We start from the raw sequence: 17,019 nt of genomic DNA, 5'->3' as shown, positions 1-17,019 counted from the left end.
ACACTGTGGATGACAGGTCAACCACGGACTAGCTACGTGAATGCCATTTACAAAAGGGACAAGTGCCAAGCAACCCCAGGTAATACTTACTGCATACCCGCAAGTGTGACATTCTGGGAAAGGACAACTATCTGTGGTGACAAAAGGCAGAGCGGTGGGGGTGGGGCTGCCCAGGGGAACCTGACAGAGTAGGGGTCATGTTTTCTTGTCTTCCCTGGGATCCCAGAACACAGACAGATGGGAGTCAAGGCAGAGCTCACCTCAAGGCCCATGGGCTCACACAGCCCAGGTGGGATGTACGTCCCCACTCACGAGCCAAGAAGTGACTACTTTCCAGCCTTGCTTGACTTGTGGGTTAACAAAGGAAGGCAGCCAGGGCTGGTGACCAGTGGAAATCTAGACCCTGGATCTCACGGCTGTGAGTACTTGAGTCCTGTCAGCATCAGGAGGAGCCGTAGCCTGTTCTCCTTAGAACCTATGGAAGTCCTTTGGGAACCTGTGGGACCCCCAGAGACCATTCACAGGCTCTACTGTGCTTCAATCCCATAGAGCCGGAAGGAGGTATTTACCTGGTAACATAACAGTGTTACCAGGTTTGCAAGCCAGCAACAGAGAACATCCCAAGACACACAATTCATATTTGACATGTCTCCTGCAGACCAGGAGCCTTGTGCGTGTCTCCCCAACAGTGGCTTCTGTGGGAGACATATCCAACCCTAAATGCTGGCCTGTGGCACAGCCTGGACTAAGGATGTATTTTCCTCTACATCACATTACTCCTCGCTTGGACCAATTCAGTCTCTCCTAGCAAACCTGATGGCCCTGAACCAGGTGTTGGCACATCTGGAAAGGTTCCTACATGTGACAGACAGAGACAATAGAGGATGAAGGACATGTCACAACTGCTGGGCTCAGAATTCTTCTGGGGCCAAGCCAGGAGCCTGCCTGAACAGGACCTTCTTAGAAGGCGGAAGGGCTGCAGATGGGGATGGTTCTGGCTCTGACGTAGCCCTCATCGAACTCATGCACGTGCACACACACACACACACACACACACAAACACACAGACACACACATGCACACACAAAGCACATCTAGAAAAGTTTTACCTCCTACAGAATCTACCGTGGTTTCTTCCTCCGTTCCTTCTGTTCTAGAATCTTGTGTGGTACTGCCTCCAGCCAGGGGTGGGGAGGTGACAGGGGGTGGCTGGGGAAGCCTTGGTGCTGAGGATGTATCCTGCAGGAGGAGGAAAGGAAAGCTGGCTGTGTCATTCAGCAACGCAACTATCCCATGCATGGTTGAGCTGACAGTTCTGTCTGGCTTTGGGGTTTACAGCTTATGAAATGGAATGCTTTACAGGGTTTTGAGGAAGATAAGGAAAATCACTCTAGTGGGAATGAATTCCCAGGACTTTCTGCAGAGCTATTTGCTGAAGCTTTTCATCAGCCTGGAGGTCGGTGTCATATACTTCAATAGTCCTTAATTCCTAAAACTCAACATTGCCAGAGGACCAGGGACAAAGAGCCTTCCCAGGCCTAGTACAGATACTTCCTGTGGCTGGAGAACATCAGAGACGCCTAAGTGGGTCCTCTGGTGTCACAGTAGGGTGTATGGAACAGGTGTGTTCTCACTGAGGGTCATGACGGAAACTTCCCCCTTGGTCCCAGCCCAAGCACTGGCCCAGCACTGACTTCTTATTGTTCTAATGGAGGCAGCTACTCTATCCTGCAGATCCTCTGCCTTGCGCCCAGTTTCAAATACTCAGCCGGGGGACCTCGTGGGAGGCAGCAGCGTGGCCTATATTCCTGATAACTTCCTATCAGTGACAGCGTGGTCCAGGCAGATGGGTCCTGGGGAGTACCTTGGCTAGGGTGATGCTGTGAGGCCTGGACACTCTTGATGTCACTGTCACACCACAGACATCACAGACCGGAGTGGGTGTGGGACACTAGAGGTCCATAGCTTTAGCTCTTTGAAGGGAAGCTGCCACATGGACCCTCCGATTGGCCAGGCCCTTCAGGGAGCCCCTCACAGCTGCTGTGACAGCAGGGCCAGACTCCTAGTTGGAGTGAGCAGGTCACAAGGAAGGACGAGGTGTGAGTGCTCAAACTAGTTATCAGCAATCTCTGGTCTACAGGCAAGGCAGTACTGGTGTGGCATGGCACCCATAGGCACATCTGTACTTCCAACATCTGCCACGCCCAGGGTACCCTGTGTAGAAGCAGAAGTTTGCAGATCTAATCTACATCTCTGAGGAGAAGGGCTTATTTATGGCCATCAAGAGACAGAATGCAGTCCCAGATGGCTGTGTCTCCTGTCCCTAAAACCTGCCTGTCCCTGTCCCAGTACACATGTCAAGGAGTCCTCAACACCTCTTCTAGGAATGGTGGCCATCCCTAAGCTACTTAGCATCCTGCAGTCTTCTTGGCCCTGACACCCAAGGTCCACCTTAAAGACAGATTCTGCAAACTGGATGCTGGGGCCCAGAGGAGCCCAGGAGGTTCACTCAAGCATCCTTCTCATATGCAGAGTCCCTCTGTGTTCTCAGAACCCTGGACTAGATAAAGCATGCAAGGCGGCTGGTCCAGAAACTTCCCTACCACGCCATTCGTCTGGTCCTCATGTTAAACACAAACCAGTTATAGTCCCATCCCAGCCAACAGCATCAACAAAACGCTGGGTCACCTCTGATGAGAACGCTCTCTTTCAGAGGGGAGTTTCTTGCTCAGGACAAGAGGCTGTGGAGCCAGCCTAGGGACACAAGATCAACCTCAGACCGGTCCCTGCTGGGCATGTACCTGCACAGACAGAGGGACTGCTGGGATGTCACACACACACTTGTACATACTACGCACAGACCATATCTGCCTGAACCAGGGGATGGCCTCACCACATACAGACACTCACCTCCTCCCTGGGAAGCTTGCTGCTTTCTTCAAGGCCACTTCCAAAGTCTCCAGATGCCTGCAGGGTGTGAGAGAAGTGAGGAAAAAGTCAGGACCAGAGGCCCCATAACAGGGCAGCAACTGGACAGCAAACAAGACACCTGCTGGGTCAAAACCAGTCAGACTCGCTGCTCAGGCAAGCCAAGATGGTGCACCCTCCAGAAGGATGTAGATCAAGGCTGTGCGCTCCTGTCCTGTGACATGGCTGCCCTGTCCTAGGATGCCATCCTTGGGGGACAGGCAAAGCAGGTGGGGAGGTGCCCTAAGCAGCTCCAGTTTAGGCTGACACCGAAGAAGCGTACATGGAGTGTAGGTGCGTCACAATCATGTCCCACCCATCGTCTGCCTGGACTGTCTGTCTGCCTTCATGCTCTCTCTTTCCTCCAGACTCCAGGAACTATGAGGAGGCCAGGGGACAGCCTTTCCCCCTACCAAAGTAGATAACTTAACATAGACCCAGAGGAGAAATACCATCTGGGCCCACAGAGCCCTTAGTGACATCTCGATGTCAAGGTGGCCCAGGTGGGATGGGCGTGCAGACACCCAGCATGGGTAGTATGTGTACATGCTCACTGGGTGGCATGCTCAGGAGTGAATGTTACCCATCCACTAGAGACTGGTACTAGATAGAAGCCAATTACATTTCTGATTTCTCTCCTGGAAAAGGTAATAGCTTTGGGAGTAAAATATAAAAACAGGAGTGTAAGGTAGGCAAATTCCACTGCTCACAGCCAGGCTCTGCCCAAGAGGAACTGGTGATGGGGATGTTGTCATGTGCTATCTCCATTGGGACATCCTCCCCCACCCCCAATCCTGTCCTCTGGTAACAAGTGGATTGTTTTCCCTGGGGGGTCATGACATTGTGCACATGCACACACAGACAACAGGAACACACGGAGACAAAGCACACAGAGATAGAGTGCATATATACAGACCACACCACATGCACCCCATACATAAAAAAGATGCATAGCACACAGAGATAGAGTGCGTACATACAGACCACACCGCATGCACCCCATACATACAACACACGGAGACACAGCACAAAGAGATAGAGTGTATATATACAGACCACACCACATGCACCCCATACATACAACACACGGAGACACAGCACAAAGAGATAGAGTGTATATATACAGACCACACCACATGCACCCCATACATACAAAAGATGCACAGCACACAGAAAACAAACACACTAGCAACACACAAAGAGAGACACACAGACCACATACCACACATACAATAGATGCACTGTGCACAGAGACAAACACATACCATGCAAATAATAGCAGACAAAAAAAAGCAGCACATCAAGAGATACACACAATCACACAACAGACAGATATACCCTCCCTTCAACACACATCATCCATAGCATGTAAACATACAACCAAACACATAGGCACTTTCCACAGTGTGACTCCTACATCACACACTGTGTCGCTCTGGGTTGGTCTCTGACATATACATTTCCCAGACTGTCTGAAATGGAAAGTTAAGGCAGGGACCGGTGTCGGAAGACATAGGTTCCTGGCACCCCACTGGCATCCTTTGGCTTTTCCCAGCATATCACTTTGGGACCCTTGCTCACAGTGGGGAGACCCCCACCACCTCAGTCACTCACCCTGTCTTCATCATCGTCATCTTCATCCAAACAGTGGACAGGGCTCACCCGGGGATTATTTCGTACCTTCAGCTCTGAGATCATCCCCTAGACGGGGGCAGAAGGTCATTAGTTTGAAAACGAAATGTCGCTCAATGGATCAGGTGTTTGGACACTCAGTTACCAACTGGTGGCACTGTTTGGGAAGGTCTCGGGATCTTTAGGAGGTGGAGTCTCACTGCATTAAGTTACTGGGAGACCGCCTCGACATTTTACAGCCACACACTCCTTCCTGTCCACTCTCCCGCTTCCTGACTGCAATGTGACCGGCTGTCTCACGCCTCCGCCACCATGCTCTCCCTCACAGTCACAGACTACCTCCTCTCAAACCGAAAAGCCAAAATAAACACTTGCCTTCCTTTCTTTAGTGGTTTCTGGTCAGATATTTGGGAGAGAAAGTAAGACCCTGGGGCCGTGGAGGCAGGTGCTCAGGCAGAGTCTCTGACTCATGCTGGCCCTCAGCCTGGCCTGATGTTACCAGGGAATCTCCCTTTTGTCAACAAGACTAAGACACAAACTCATTCAGTGGCTTTCAAGCTGCAGCAGTTTCTGGGCCGAGCCAAGGGAGGCCATGAAGATCAGAGGCAGCTGACAATATACACCTCACACTTCCTGTCTGGATCGCTGGCTCTTATGCAGGCTCCGAGGTGTCTGTCTGAGGGCACCTTGAAGGCTTTCCAACAGGATATGCTAGAGTTCACACACACTTCTCCTGTGTTTACATTTTTACTTTGATTGTACTCTATTACGTTAATTTCAGTTTACTAAGAAGAGACCACACTTCCTCAATTCCAAAGTGACTTTTTTTTTGCGGGGGGGGGGGGGGGGGGGGTGTGGGTTCCAGACAGGGTTTCTCTGTGTAGCTTTTGGAGCCTGTCCTGGACTCGCTCTGTAGACCAGACTGGCCTCGAACTCACTGAGATTCACCTGCCTCTGCCTCCTGAGTGCTGGGATTAAAGGTGTGCACCACCACCCAGCTGAAGTGACTTTCTTTCTTTCTTTTTTTAAGATTTATTTATTTATTATATATACAGTATTCTGCTTGCATGTTTGCCTGCACACCAGAAGAGGGCACCAGGTCTCATTATAGATAGTTGTGAGCCACTATGTAGGTGCTGGGAATTGAACTCAGGACCTCTGGAAGAGCAGCCAGTGCTCTCAACCTCTGAGCCATCTCTCCAGCCCCAAAGTGTCTTTCTAACAACACCTATCATAGCTGGGTCTGAGTGGAGGTGGGCAGATTTCTATGTGGCCTGATGGGAAATGCCTCCCTCTGGATTTTCAGTCTGCCTGTGAGAACAATACATATCAACATGAAGGGAAGGGTGTGACTGTCCTACCGAAACTTGACATGGAGATCCTGAAATCTGAATTTCATACCAATTTTCACACATCACAAAATAACTTTTTGATTATCCCAGCCGTTTGAAAATGTAACCATCATGCTCGCTTGTGAGCCTTGCGGGAGCAGGCGATGGCTGGCCCATGCTGTGCCGACAGGTCTGGTGTCCTGTTTATTCCAGGGAATGTCCTGAATTCAGATGCTTTCATCAGCTGATACTCAACCCACCTCCCTGCCCTCCACAAGGGACATTTGACAAGTAAACGTCCCACCTCCATCCCCAGCTGGGTCCTGGCCTGAGGTCCCCCTCACCTCTTCTCAAAACTCACTTCAGTATGGCTTCTCTGGGAAATATTTGACCACTCATGGGGTCAAAACCACTGGGGATAGGTCTGCCCCAGACCCCACGTTCCACAACTCTTCCCAGTGTTGAGGATAGCAAAGTCTGTGTGTGTGCGCGTGTGTGTCACACACGCGCACACTCATGTATACGCACAGCTTGGCTTGCTTACGGTAGGTGAAGCTAGATGATTACAGTCAGGGGGAGGGAGGCGGACTTCAGGAGAGCCCCGTACCCCACAAACACTCCGACTTGGTCATTTCCAGCTAGGGCAAGGCTTTCCCTGGCCATGAGCAGGCATGTACACAGGGGTAACTGCACAGCAGGCAGGTACATGCTTGGGAATCACACCTGCAGTCTCCCAGCAGGCCCACACTGAGGGTGGTTTGGCTTCCAGTCCTTAGATAACTGCAATCCTCATAGTTATTGCAGAAGCAGTATGGGCGGCGGGCCACATTCACCCCCACCTGACTGTGGTACATTCCAGAAAGATCTATGGCAGGAATCACCAGCAGGCAAGATGCTGATCTGTCCCCTACCAGCCAAGCTATATGGCGATGCCCATGATCCACAGCCATGCCCCTCCATTCCCACACTGACTCACACCTAGCTCCACAGGCACTAGCTCTCCAGAGGGTCTCAGGTGCAGCCCAGGGGCCAGCATCAGGGTGACATCTAGTGACACCTCACAGAGATGACAACTAGGACAGACCTCACATGTCCAGGGGAGCACAGACATCACTGGTGTCTACTGGGTAATACCCAGGCATGTGAGAGGGAGGTGGTGATGTAACTCAACAGCAGCAGACTGAGAACCTTCTCTCAGTGATGAATGTTGGGATATATATGGGGACCACCATCTCCCAGGTGCTGCCCTCAGTAGCTGGGATACATAGGTATCACTGAGGCCTGACTCTAGCATCCCTTGCTTAGCATCCCTGTACAGTTCCTTCTACATGCTCTCTACCCTCACCTGCCTACCCCCACACTCTCCCAAAGTCACCATAGTTCACAGTGTCCTCAGCAGCTGAGAGGACAGAATTCCTACAAAGCCCTCAGGCCAATAGAGCCCATCCTCAAAAGCCACAAATCCCAGCACTCGGGAGGCAGAGGCAGGAGGATCTCTGTGAGATCGAGGCCAGCCTGGTCCACAGAGTGAGTTCCAGGACAGCCAGGACTGTTTCACAGAGAAACCCTGTCTCGAAAAACAAAAACAAACAAACAAACAAAAAGCCACAGATTTCAATGTACTGGTCATCAGGAAACCCAAGCCCTGTCCAATATCATGGGAGGCGAGTCTCTGGGGAGGAGCAACAGAAAGAAAGCCCTGGCCTGAGTCAACTCTGAGTCTCGATGGGACAGAAACAGGTCTTGATCACTCAGGATCAATACTGTGACAGTGAGGACTCTGCTATGGTGGTCTAAGGTTTAGGAGGCCTCTAGGTCAGGGGAAAAACAGAATTCCTATCTGTACCCCCAAAAAGATCAGAGGGACAGTATTGGACCAGTAGGGGATTCTGGGAGTTCCACTCACCTAGCACCAGGATAGCATGAAAGTGCATACGATTGTGTGAGAAGGAGCATATGATTGTGTGTGTGTGTGTGTGTGTGTGTGTGTGTGTGTGTGTGTGTGTGTGTGTGTAAGAGAGTACCACCCATGCTCAGGAGCCCTGCACCATTCAGGCCCAGGCCCAGTACACTGAGCACAGGATTCACAGGCAGGAGGATGCACACTTCCTGCCAGCCAGCTTCCCAGGTCAACACCTGTGGACAGAGCGGACATCTCAAGAAGCTGGTTCAGAGCTGCAGCAGCAGGTGCCACGGTGACAGCTGAGAGCCCTCAGGGTCAGGAGGAACTGGGTTTAAATACTAGAGCACTGCTTCCTAAGGACCATGCTGGTGCTGGGGGCATTTGGGGTGGTCTCAGCAACAGACGCACAGCATTCCACGGCTGTGGACTATGCCACACACTCTGCCAAGGATGCCGGGTGCCTGCCTCTGGAAAAGGCCAACAGAGGGCAGAAAAGACTTGTGTCTGCACTGAGTCCAGCTTTGTGCCCTGCCCTGGTGACTCTTCCACCCCCGACTGGAGTTCTCCCAATAGCCAATGGGGAAGATGTACAAAAGCCCTAAGACCCACAGCAAATATTTAATGGACTTGGACCCAAAAATTACGCAATCCAGACCTTGGAAACTGGGGGACTGTGAACATTTATCGATGAGGCCACGCTGACCAACAGTGCTTTAACCACGGGGAAGAGACCAAAAGGGACCAGCAGCAGCAGGAGGCACGGGCATTGTCTTGGCTCTCCTGGACCTGGTACGGCAAGAGCGGTGTACCAGCTAGCAGCGGTCAGAGGCTGAAGCCGTGATGTGGGGCCACCGGCTAGCTGGGTCTCATGGACTGTGTCTTGGCTTCCCCATGGCCTTCAGGGTGGCCTCTTTGCCCCGCCCCTTTTCCCTCAGCTCATCTTCCCCTCCTTCCCTCCCTCCCTTTTCTACCTCCTCTGGCCAGCCCAGTTCCTGCTGCCCTGGGGCCCAGCCATGCTGCCTGCTCTGACTGCTAATGCCTCGCATCCCTGCTGCCCTCACTCATTCTCTCACACTGCGTAATGGGCCTCTAGCTTCAGGTCTCCGCTCCTGTGACCAGGTCCCAACAGGCCTCTTCATCACAGCCAGCCTCCTTTGGCTTCCTGACTCTCCCAGGAAGGAAACACCATACATGCTGTGGCAATGTACCCGCCACAGGTTGCTCTCACTTCAGATGCATAGAAGAGGGTCTGCAGAGCTTTATACGTAAGAACACTGAGCAGGAACCAGTGGGAAAGACTGCTGAGAAGCCCCCGGAGAGATGGACTGAAAGTAGACCCATGAATGTTCCACTCTCCTTGATCAGGAACAGGAAAACTGCTGGGGTCAGATTCTGACCTCTGCTGCCTGCTCCACCCCTCCTACAGGAAGGCCTGTTCTGATGTCACGCACTCGATGGCTGGGGCAACCTACAGCACCAGCACACACATCACTGACTTTTCTAGTGGAGCCATAGCTGCACCCTGAGGAAAATTCACAGCCTCAAGTCTCAATGAAGGAAATGAAAATTGACCTTAAGATGCTCACAGCTGAATGAGAACATCAGGAAAGCCGTGCTTAGCAGGGTCTCTCCTGGGGTCAAAGACACCAGTGACTGGGGTGCAGGGGTTGCTGGAGTTGAAAGAGAACCACAAAAGAAGGTTAGGCCAGGAAGCCGTGGAACTCATACAGACGAAGCAGGGCTGAGCTGGGCTCAACAGGGAGTACTGGCCTAGCACGTGGGAGGCCCTGGGTTTAATCCTCCCTAGCATCCCACGCTGGGAAAGAAAGACAAAAGAAAACCAAGAGAATGAGAAGAAGTAGAGGCACCTCTGAAAGGAAAAATAGCCAAGAGGAATTATAACTACCAGACACACAAAATAACAAACAGAACACCTGTACTGAAGCACAGTCGGAAGCCAGGCTTTAAGGAAACTGATAACCAGATGATGCTCCTGACCAAACTCAAAGGGACAAGAGAACAAACACAGCTGTCTGTGAGGTCTGTCACCCAGCAAGGAGACAGGCTGTGGCTGGAGGCACAGCCCAGCTCTCCCTGGCAGTGTGTGGATGCAGGTGGGGTAGAGCATCCTCACTTGAGGAAGCCTAGCTCTCCATCCTGCTGGCTCTCCAGTTTCCCTGGCTCCCTGACTCCCTGAGTCCTGGGCTACCTGTGGTCATATTATGGATCACATGACATGATGGCTCCTCCCCTAAGACCTCAGCACCAAGTCTGCAAATCCAACTTGTGCTAAATCCAACTCTCTTCCGTTCTGCTACTGGCACAAGTCCCTGGCCCCAGCCAGCATCTGGTTTAAATGGAAAGGATGCTGAGACCAGGCCCACGGGAGCAGGCGGGGTCAGACTGCTGAGGTCGGTTGGGGAGGCATCTGCGTTCTGCACAGAACCAGCACAGGTCCCTGAATACTCTCTGCCAACCAAATTTTTTCCCTATCAAAAGTTATGGGATTTTTTTTCCTCCAGACCCAAATTAACCAAAGAAACACTTCAAATGTCCCCAATGTTTTTGTTTTTCAGTGAAAAGACAAATGGCAGACTTGGAAATAAAATTTGTGCAAACACAGCCAGGGATGTTTCTTTCAAATATAAGAGTTGTATAAATCAATAAGAAAGGGCTGAATTCCCCTACCAAAAAACAAAGCAAAAAAAAAAAAAAAAAGAAAGAGGAAAGAAAAGAAAAAAGGCAAAGTTTTCATTCACAAACACACCAAGAAATGAAAATGAAAATGCCCAGACACAGCTTGTCTACATATCCAACCAGCCACCCTCTTTTACACAGCCTGGCAAGGCCCAGTCAGTGACGAGGCCACCTCACTCAGGGAGGCCGTGCCCTCCATCAGCACCCCTGGGGAAGGCGGTACCCTCAGCAGTCTCGTGCTCACTATTCCTCACCCAGCTCTGCTGGTGAAGTAGGAGATGTACGAGACCTGTGGGGTCTGCCATCCCCTTGGGAAATGATGGGGACAGCACATCACAAACGTCCCACTCTGGAAACGATGGCGCTCAGCTTTCTGGTAATCGCATTTGAAGATCAGAAGGAAAACACACAGGGGCCCAGTGTGGTGCCAAAGTCCTGGTAGCTCTTGAACCCCGTGGGTTAAAAGTTCCTGCCAGAGGTAGAAGGTCAGCTTTCAGAGCTGTGGCCACAGGACTTAGAACAACTTACAACAGGAGGCCCTTGTCTGGGTCATAATTGAGTGTCTGTCCCCTGGGGACATGTCCTCCCTTGCACACACACAGGGACCCCTGTCTGGGTTGGGCAGGGGCGTCCAGCTGCAGATGGCTGGCGTGCTGAATTCAGGAGCCATGAGTCAGTGCCAGCTGAGGATCCCCACGCGCTTGTTCCCAAGAGGCTGGGCTCCCAGCTGGGATCTTAGGAAGAGTGCCCACCTATGAGAAACAAGGGCCCAGAAGGGAGGGACTTTCCTGCGGAACATGGGAGAGAGCCACAGGCCTGTCTGTCACTGTCACCAGTGAGTCTGGAGCTAGTCTCAGTCTTCATTAAAACAATAAACAGCCCAGAACGGCTGACCTAAGCAGGTCTGTTGTGTGGAATCCCAGTCCCCACTGCCAGCAGGGTGCTCCCTCAACTGGGTGTGCAGCCAAAGGAAGACCCTACGGGCTTTAAATGAGTCTTTTTTTTTTTTTTTTTTTGGTTTTTTTCGAGACAGGGTTTCTCTGTGTAGCTTTGCGCCTTTCCTGGAACTCGCTTTGGAGACCAGGCTGGCCTCGAACTCACAGAGATCCGCCTGGCTCTGCCTCCCGAGTGCTGGGATTAAAGGCGTGCACCACCACCGCCCGGCTAAATGAGTCATTTTTGTTGTTGTTTTGAGACAGGGTCTCAAACGGACCTGGAACTCCAGATCACTCTCCTTCCAATTCCCAGGTGGGATCACAGGCAGATGTCTCCAAGTCTGTCTTTTCCACCAGATGCCTGAGCACTTTATGTTTCAGGTGGAGTAGCTGAGCCTAGACTAAGCCCCACACTCTCCTCGTCTAAGCTTGGTGTTTCCAGCTCACCACAGGCCCCGGCTCATACCTGAGAAGGGGGTCTGCATCAACTCAGGATGGGAGCCTGAGGAGAGATGGCCTCCTGCAGTCATCTTGTGGACTCTGGGATCTCAGAGAACTCACAAAAGCCCAATGTGATGCTTCCAGGGTATCAAAGGACAAGAGTTGGGCGAGTACATGCCATTCCAACCACAAGCGGAGGAAGAGTGAGCTAGCCCCCCAGGCTGCAGCATCTACCGGAGGAACCGGGTCCCCAGTTCCCGTTCTCCCTCCTCCCCTGGACCAGCACACAGCAGGGCAGGATAGGTTACCTGGAACTTATCAGGGTCAGCTGCTCCAGCCTGACCCACAAAGAGGCCAGAGCCACGCTCCAGCTCCAGACCCTGTGGGGACCGAGCAAGCGGTACCCTCTGGAACTCTTCACAGTCTATGTAGAGAGCCACAGAGCCTCCATCCACGCTGAGCGCGAAGTGTGTCCACTGGCCAACAAATGCAGGGAGGCGGAAGCTGGCACCCGTCTGGGTCTGGCTGGCCCCGGGCTCCGTGTAGAGCAGTGAGATGTTCTGGTGTCCATCTTGCACCCCCGAAAGCTTCACACCCAGTGAGACCACGGTCTGTGCGGCGTCCGTGATGGCAAACAGCACCCCTGCGGCCTTCGTGGCTGGCTGAATACTAAACAGGAGTGAAAAGTCACGGAAGAAGAGTCTAGGGAAGTGGTACTGGGCCACCTGGCCACTGCTGGAGTCCGGTCCAAAGACGTAGGCTGGCCCGACGTGAGGGTCGTCGACTTGTGAGATCTGATGGGGCAGAGGGTCCCCAAGGAGCTGCAGCAGCCCCACCTCCTCAGCAACATTCTCTGCAAAGAGAGGGACATCTGGTGAGGTGGCTGCATGGGAACAGACAAGGTCACAGTGGCATCCTAGGAGACACAGGCCACGAAACTATCCCCGTATCCAGGTCTAAGTGGCCCACTCTTCGGTCCTCTCCTTGCTTCCGTGGGCTCACAGGCCAAAGCAAATATCCCAAGATGGAGTGAGGAGCTGGGGCATGGAGTTCCCCACTCTGACGCACCAGGAGGAGCACAGACGTGGAGCAAGACCTCTCTCTATGGCAAAGAGAGAAGCGGCGGCACACGGTACTCCTACCTGAAGCTCTACCTGCTCTGGGAGCCAGCTAGAGATAAACTGAACCTGGAAGACTCAAATGGCCAGGCTCCCAAGTTGGCTTTCCCAGGCTTCATCTGTCACTGTGGTTTCTAAGTTAACATCAAACTCTCCCTCTGGTCCCCCACACGCCTGTTCCTCAGGATATGTTACAGGGCAGGAAGACAGGACATCTCCTCCTTGGCCATTTCTGCTCCCTGAAGGTTGCCACCACACTGTGGTGTAGAAGGCCGCCCGAAGGCTGGAAGCAGCAGCCCTATGTAGACTCTCCACGGATTCACAGCTCTTCTGACGTGCTCCAGAGTAGCCAGTAACCCATTCCATTTACTCAGTTCACTCCTCGCACCGTCCTGAGTTGGGCACAGATGTACGAGCCCTTCCTGTCTCGAGGCAAGGGCCACCAGGGCCACTGAATGCACACAAGCAGCACAGCATTACAAAGCCTGAGAGGAGGCGCCCGGACAAGGGGAATGTTCATGGTCAAGGGCTCTTCCAGGAGGGGACGGCTGGAGGCAGCCATGCTTAGTAGTATGTAAGTGTGTAAGGACACCATGCCTCAGGTCAGGCTCCAGCTGTGGGGCTAGAAGGACAAGGCCCCTACAGAGTAGGAGATGGGAAAATGCTGAATCCCCAACTTTACAGGACAAGCTGAGTAACTCACTCACTAATCCCCTTGAAAACAGATGACAAGAGCCGCCATAGAACACATCCCTCAGGGGACAAAGAATAGCTTTGTGTGCCATGTAGACATCCCGAACTGCTACAAGGGTCCCCCCATAAGCCTCACCCTGTCACATCTCCTTAAGCCCCAAGTGCCAACCAGACATGGTGCTGGCCACGTGCAGAGTGGACACGGCTTGGTGGGGGCGTGGCTTGCAAGAACTGTCTGCAGCCTTCAAGCTCAGAGCAGAGAAGGCTAACGAGCTAGCCTTGGGCGGTCAGTGATCCATCACAATCATAGCTGTTACAGTGTTCCTTTCTCACCAGCAATGCTGGGCCCCGGAGTTCACACGGAAGTTCTGAAGCCAAGTCACGCATGCTGCCTGAGTGCTGGAGATGAGGAGGCCACTCGGCCCCTCCTTCCCGACAGCAAAAATCCCTGGTGCTCCACTAGCCCAGCACGCAGGACTCTACAGCTGCTGGCTTCCTGGGCTGGAAGGCACCACCAGTGTGTTACACGATGACCCCTGGATCCTTAGGGACCTAGAGCCAGCTCTTTCCAAGTCCTTCCATTTCCTTTCTATGAACCTTCTTTTTGGCTCTGCTGGGAGTAGATGCCAAATGCCAGGGCAATAAGATCACTGGCTCTGTTCTCTGATTACAGCATTGTGATGGGGGAAGGGCCTGGCTGCCTAGGCCAGGAAGCTCATTCCCCTGTAAGGAGCAAGGCCTGTGCCATGCTCTGAGAGCTCAGAGGCCTTCTAGAGGACAAGGGGCCCCTCTGCAAGTTGAGACTCCTCTAGTCACCCACCTGGGCTCAGATCCAGGAATGGGGGTCCTACCTGGGTAAAACCCACCTCCCCTGAAGTGAACAAGTACAATTCTGAAAAGTCTGTGTTTAAACATGCACACCCTTTAGCTACATGTAGAACCAATTACAGCCAGCATCCCCCCACAAACACAGCCAGGGCCTGGCTCTGGAGGGACCAGTATAGAGAATGCCTGATGCTCCCACCTGACTGAACCAAGCTCCCGATGGTCCAGGAGCCCCTCCTTGTCAGCCTCCCTCCCTGGACTACAACCATTTCCTCGGCTGAAGTGCAGCTTTCCAGACACTTGACCTCCCAGCACCTCCACTGCCAACCCCACCAGCAAGGCCTGATTCAGGAACATGGAGGGCAAACGGTACAGCCCTTTGGCAAGGGCTAGACTTCAGCAAGGGCTCAGTATGGCAAATGTCACGAGAAAAAGACCCTTCACAGGGACCCTGGCAGGAAGGATCATCAGCACCAGGATAAGAGGGCACCTCTAAGCAGGAGACATTCCCTCCTCCCTCAGCAAGGCTCCTGGTCAACCCAATCGGTCCACCCTGGAGAATGGCCTCCAACTAAGCCAGTACCCTGTGGGCTGCTCAGGGGTACCTGACTCCTCTAGTGGAGTCCTGAGATGGAGCAGACCTGTCATCCTAAATGTGTCCTGCTTCTGACATCCAGGGCCCCATAGCTTGCCAACTGGCTCTCCCAGGGATGTGGCCAGGGAACTGACTGGGCATTCATCCCTGGGCTGGCCATTGGACTTGCCCCACACATGCTCTGGGGGCAGCCTGGCCCTCTTCTCTCTGGCCTCCCAACCCTGTAGAACTCAGGCTAAGGCAGCCCTGCCCTACAGAGCCTAGGCCTGGGTTCCGGATATGCATTTGGTGTTCCTAGAGCCCAGGTAGATGTCACTATGAGGGAACTTCCAGTCCAGCACCAGAGAGGAACATGTCTGAAATGCCCAACTGCCAACCAAGTAACTGCTATAGAATCTTCTGGAGAAACTGGCTCTTCAGACAAACATTTCCCTTGAGTCAGAGGGAATCATGGCAGCCCCTCCCTGCTTCTAACTTCTGGGGTCTCTTCAGACACAAACAGATGCAATAGCTATGTGGGGACATGGGAGCCAAGGATGGATGGGAACAACTTCCATGCCGGACCCACCCTGGGTACCCAATGGTCACCTAGTACATAGTTGCAGAACCTAGGGGTATAAGTCCAACAAACATTTCAGCATAAGACTGTCTAAACTGCTGTGGAGAAAGGCTCAAGAGAGTTATGTGAACTAAACAGCCAGCATGGAGAGCTTTATGACATCCACCTAGGCCTGGCTCAGCTGACCTGAGGGAGACGGCTGTACCAGACTCACTGTGGAATGAGACCTTGGAGGGTAGTTTTGTGAAGCCTTGAATGGAGCCATTTTAAGAGACAGTCAGAGCCCTCATGGAATTGAGAAACTATAACCAATCCAGAGCATGGAAAAAAAATCATGATCAATAAAAACCATAAAGTGAGTGGTTTGGGTTCAAGTGGACCAGCAACCTGAATATACTGGAAATTCTCAGGTGGAAGACAGACTGAGTAAGGCCAAAAGCAAAGAGTAGAGGTAAACACAAACAACAGCCCAGCAAAGAAAAATCTGGCAAAACAGCACGCAAGGGCTGAGTAAGCATTGCAACCATCCTACCTAGAACAGAGTTCATCCTTTGACCTATGTCTGAGAGCTAACCAGCCGGTTCACATGTATCTGGTAATGGTGCCCTAGGCACACACAACGAAGTGGTGTCTTAATGACATCCCCATGGCATCTTTCCTGCTCAAATTGAAAGAAACAGTCTCAGCGAGATGGAGGGTCCTGAGCCTCAAAGGTGTTTATACAAAGTCCCTTAATGCTACTTTGTAACTCAGTAGCAATTAGACAGTGTAAAAAGCCCAGGTTGGGCAGACATCTGACCTCCCTATTAAAAGAAAAATACACAGAACAAAACATCCCCAGAAGCCACACTGCACCTTGCCTGAAAGACTAAAACTGACTTGAGCTGCCCTCTCCCCAATGATATTCCAAACCCCCACGTGGTCAGTGTGGCTCAGTGGCCCTGGTGGGTATTTTCTGGTGAGGAGGTGGCTCAGATGTGATTCTGCTTTGAAGAGGAAGGTCCTGTGTCTCGAGGATGGGGTGCTACATGGGCAGGGTTATCCCCCGGACCCAGATCAAGACCTACTTAAGGTGCTGGGCCAGTGTTTAGTATACACAGACAGAAAATTCAGTGCGCCAGAGGGTAAGCAGGCCATTAAGACAAGAAGGGGGAAACACCTGAAGTTGCTCAGTGGGCGGAGTTATCCCAGGGTGTTAAAGAAAATGCCAGCCGGGCGGTGGTGGTGCACGCCTTTAATCCCAGCACTCGGGAGGCAGAGTCAGGCGGATCTCTGTGAGTTCGAGGCCAGCCTGGGCTACCAAGAGAGTCCCAGGAGAGGCGC

General features: G+C 52.4%; 1 protein-coding gene across 5 annotated transcripts in view; it reads right to left on the bottom strand.

Annotated features, from left to right (window-relative positions):
* Col18a1 (collagen type XVIII alpha 1 chain) overlaps positions 1-17,019 on the bottom strand; it is a 113,448-nt gene that overhangs the window by 31,765 nt on the left and 64,664 nt on the right. For all 5 annotated transcript variants that reach the window (XM_052744600.1, XM_052744598.1, XM_052744597.1 and 2 more), the window contains 4 exons: positions 12,215-12,759; positions 4,582-4,668; positions 2,911-2,967; positions 1,110-1,239 (listed from right to left, as the gene is read on the bottom strand). In XM_052744600.1, coding sequence (XP_052600560.1) covers positions 1,110-1,239; positions 2,911-2,967; positions 4,582-4,668; positions 12,215-12,759 — 819 coding nt within the window. The remainder of the gene's footprint in view (positions 1-1,109; positions 1,240-2,910; positions 2,968-4,581; positions 4,669-12,214; positions 12,760-17,019) is intronic.

This window comes from Peromyscus californicus, unplaced genomic scaffold, assembly GCF_007827085.1.
Source record: "Peromyscus californicus insignis strain IS unplaced genomic scaffold, ASM782708v3 Scaffold_19__1_contigs__length_69161282, whole genome shotgun sequence".
NCBI classification, from domain to species: domain Eukaryota; kingdom Metazoa; phylum Chordata; class Mammalia; order Rodentia; family Cricetidae; genus Peromyscus; species Peromyscus californicus.
The sequence above is the reverse complement of the archived record's forward strand: the minus strand, read 5'-3'. Positions and strand labels throughout refer to the sequence as shown.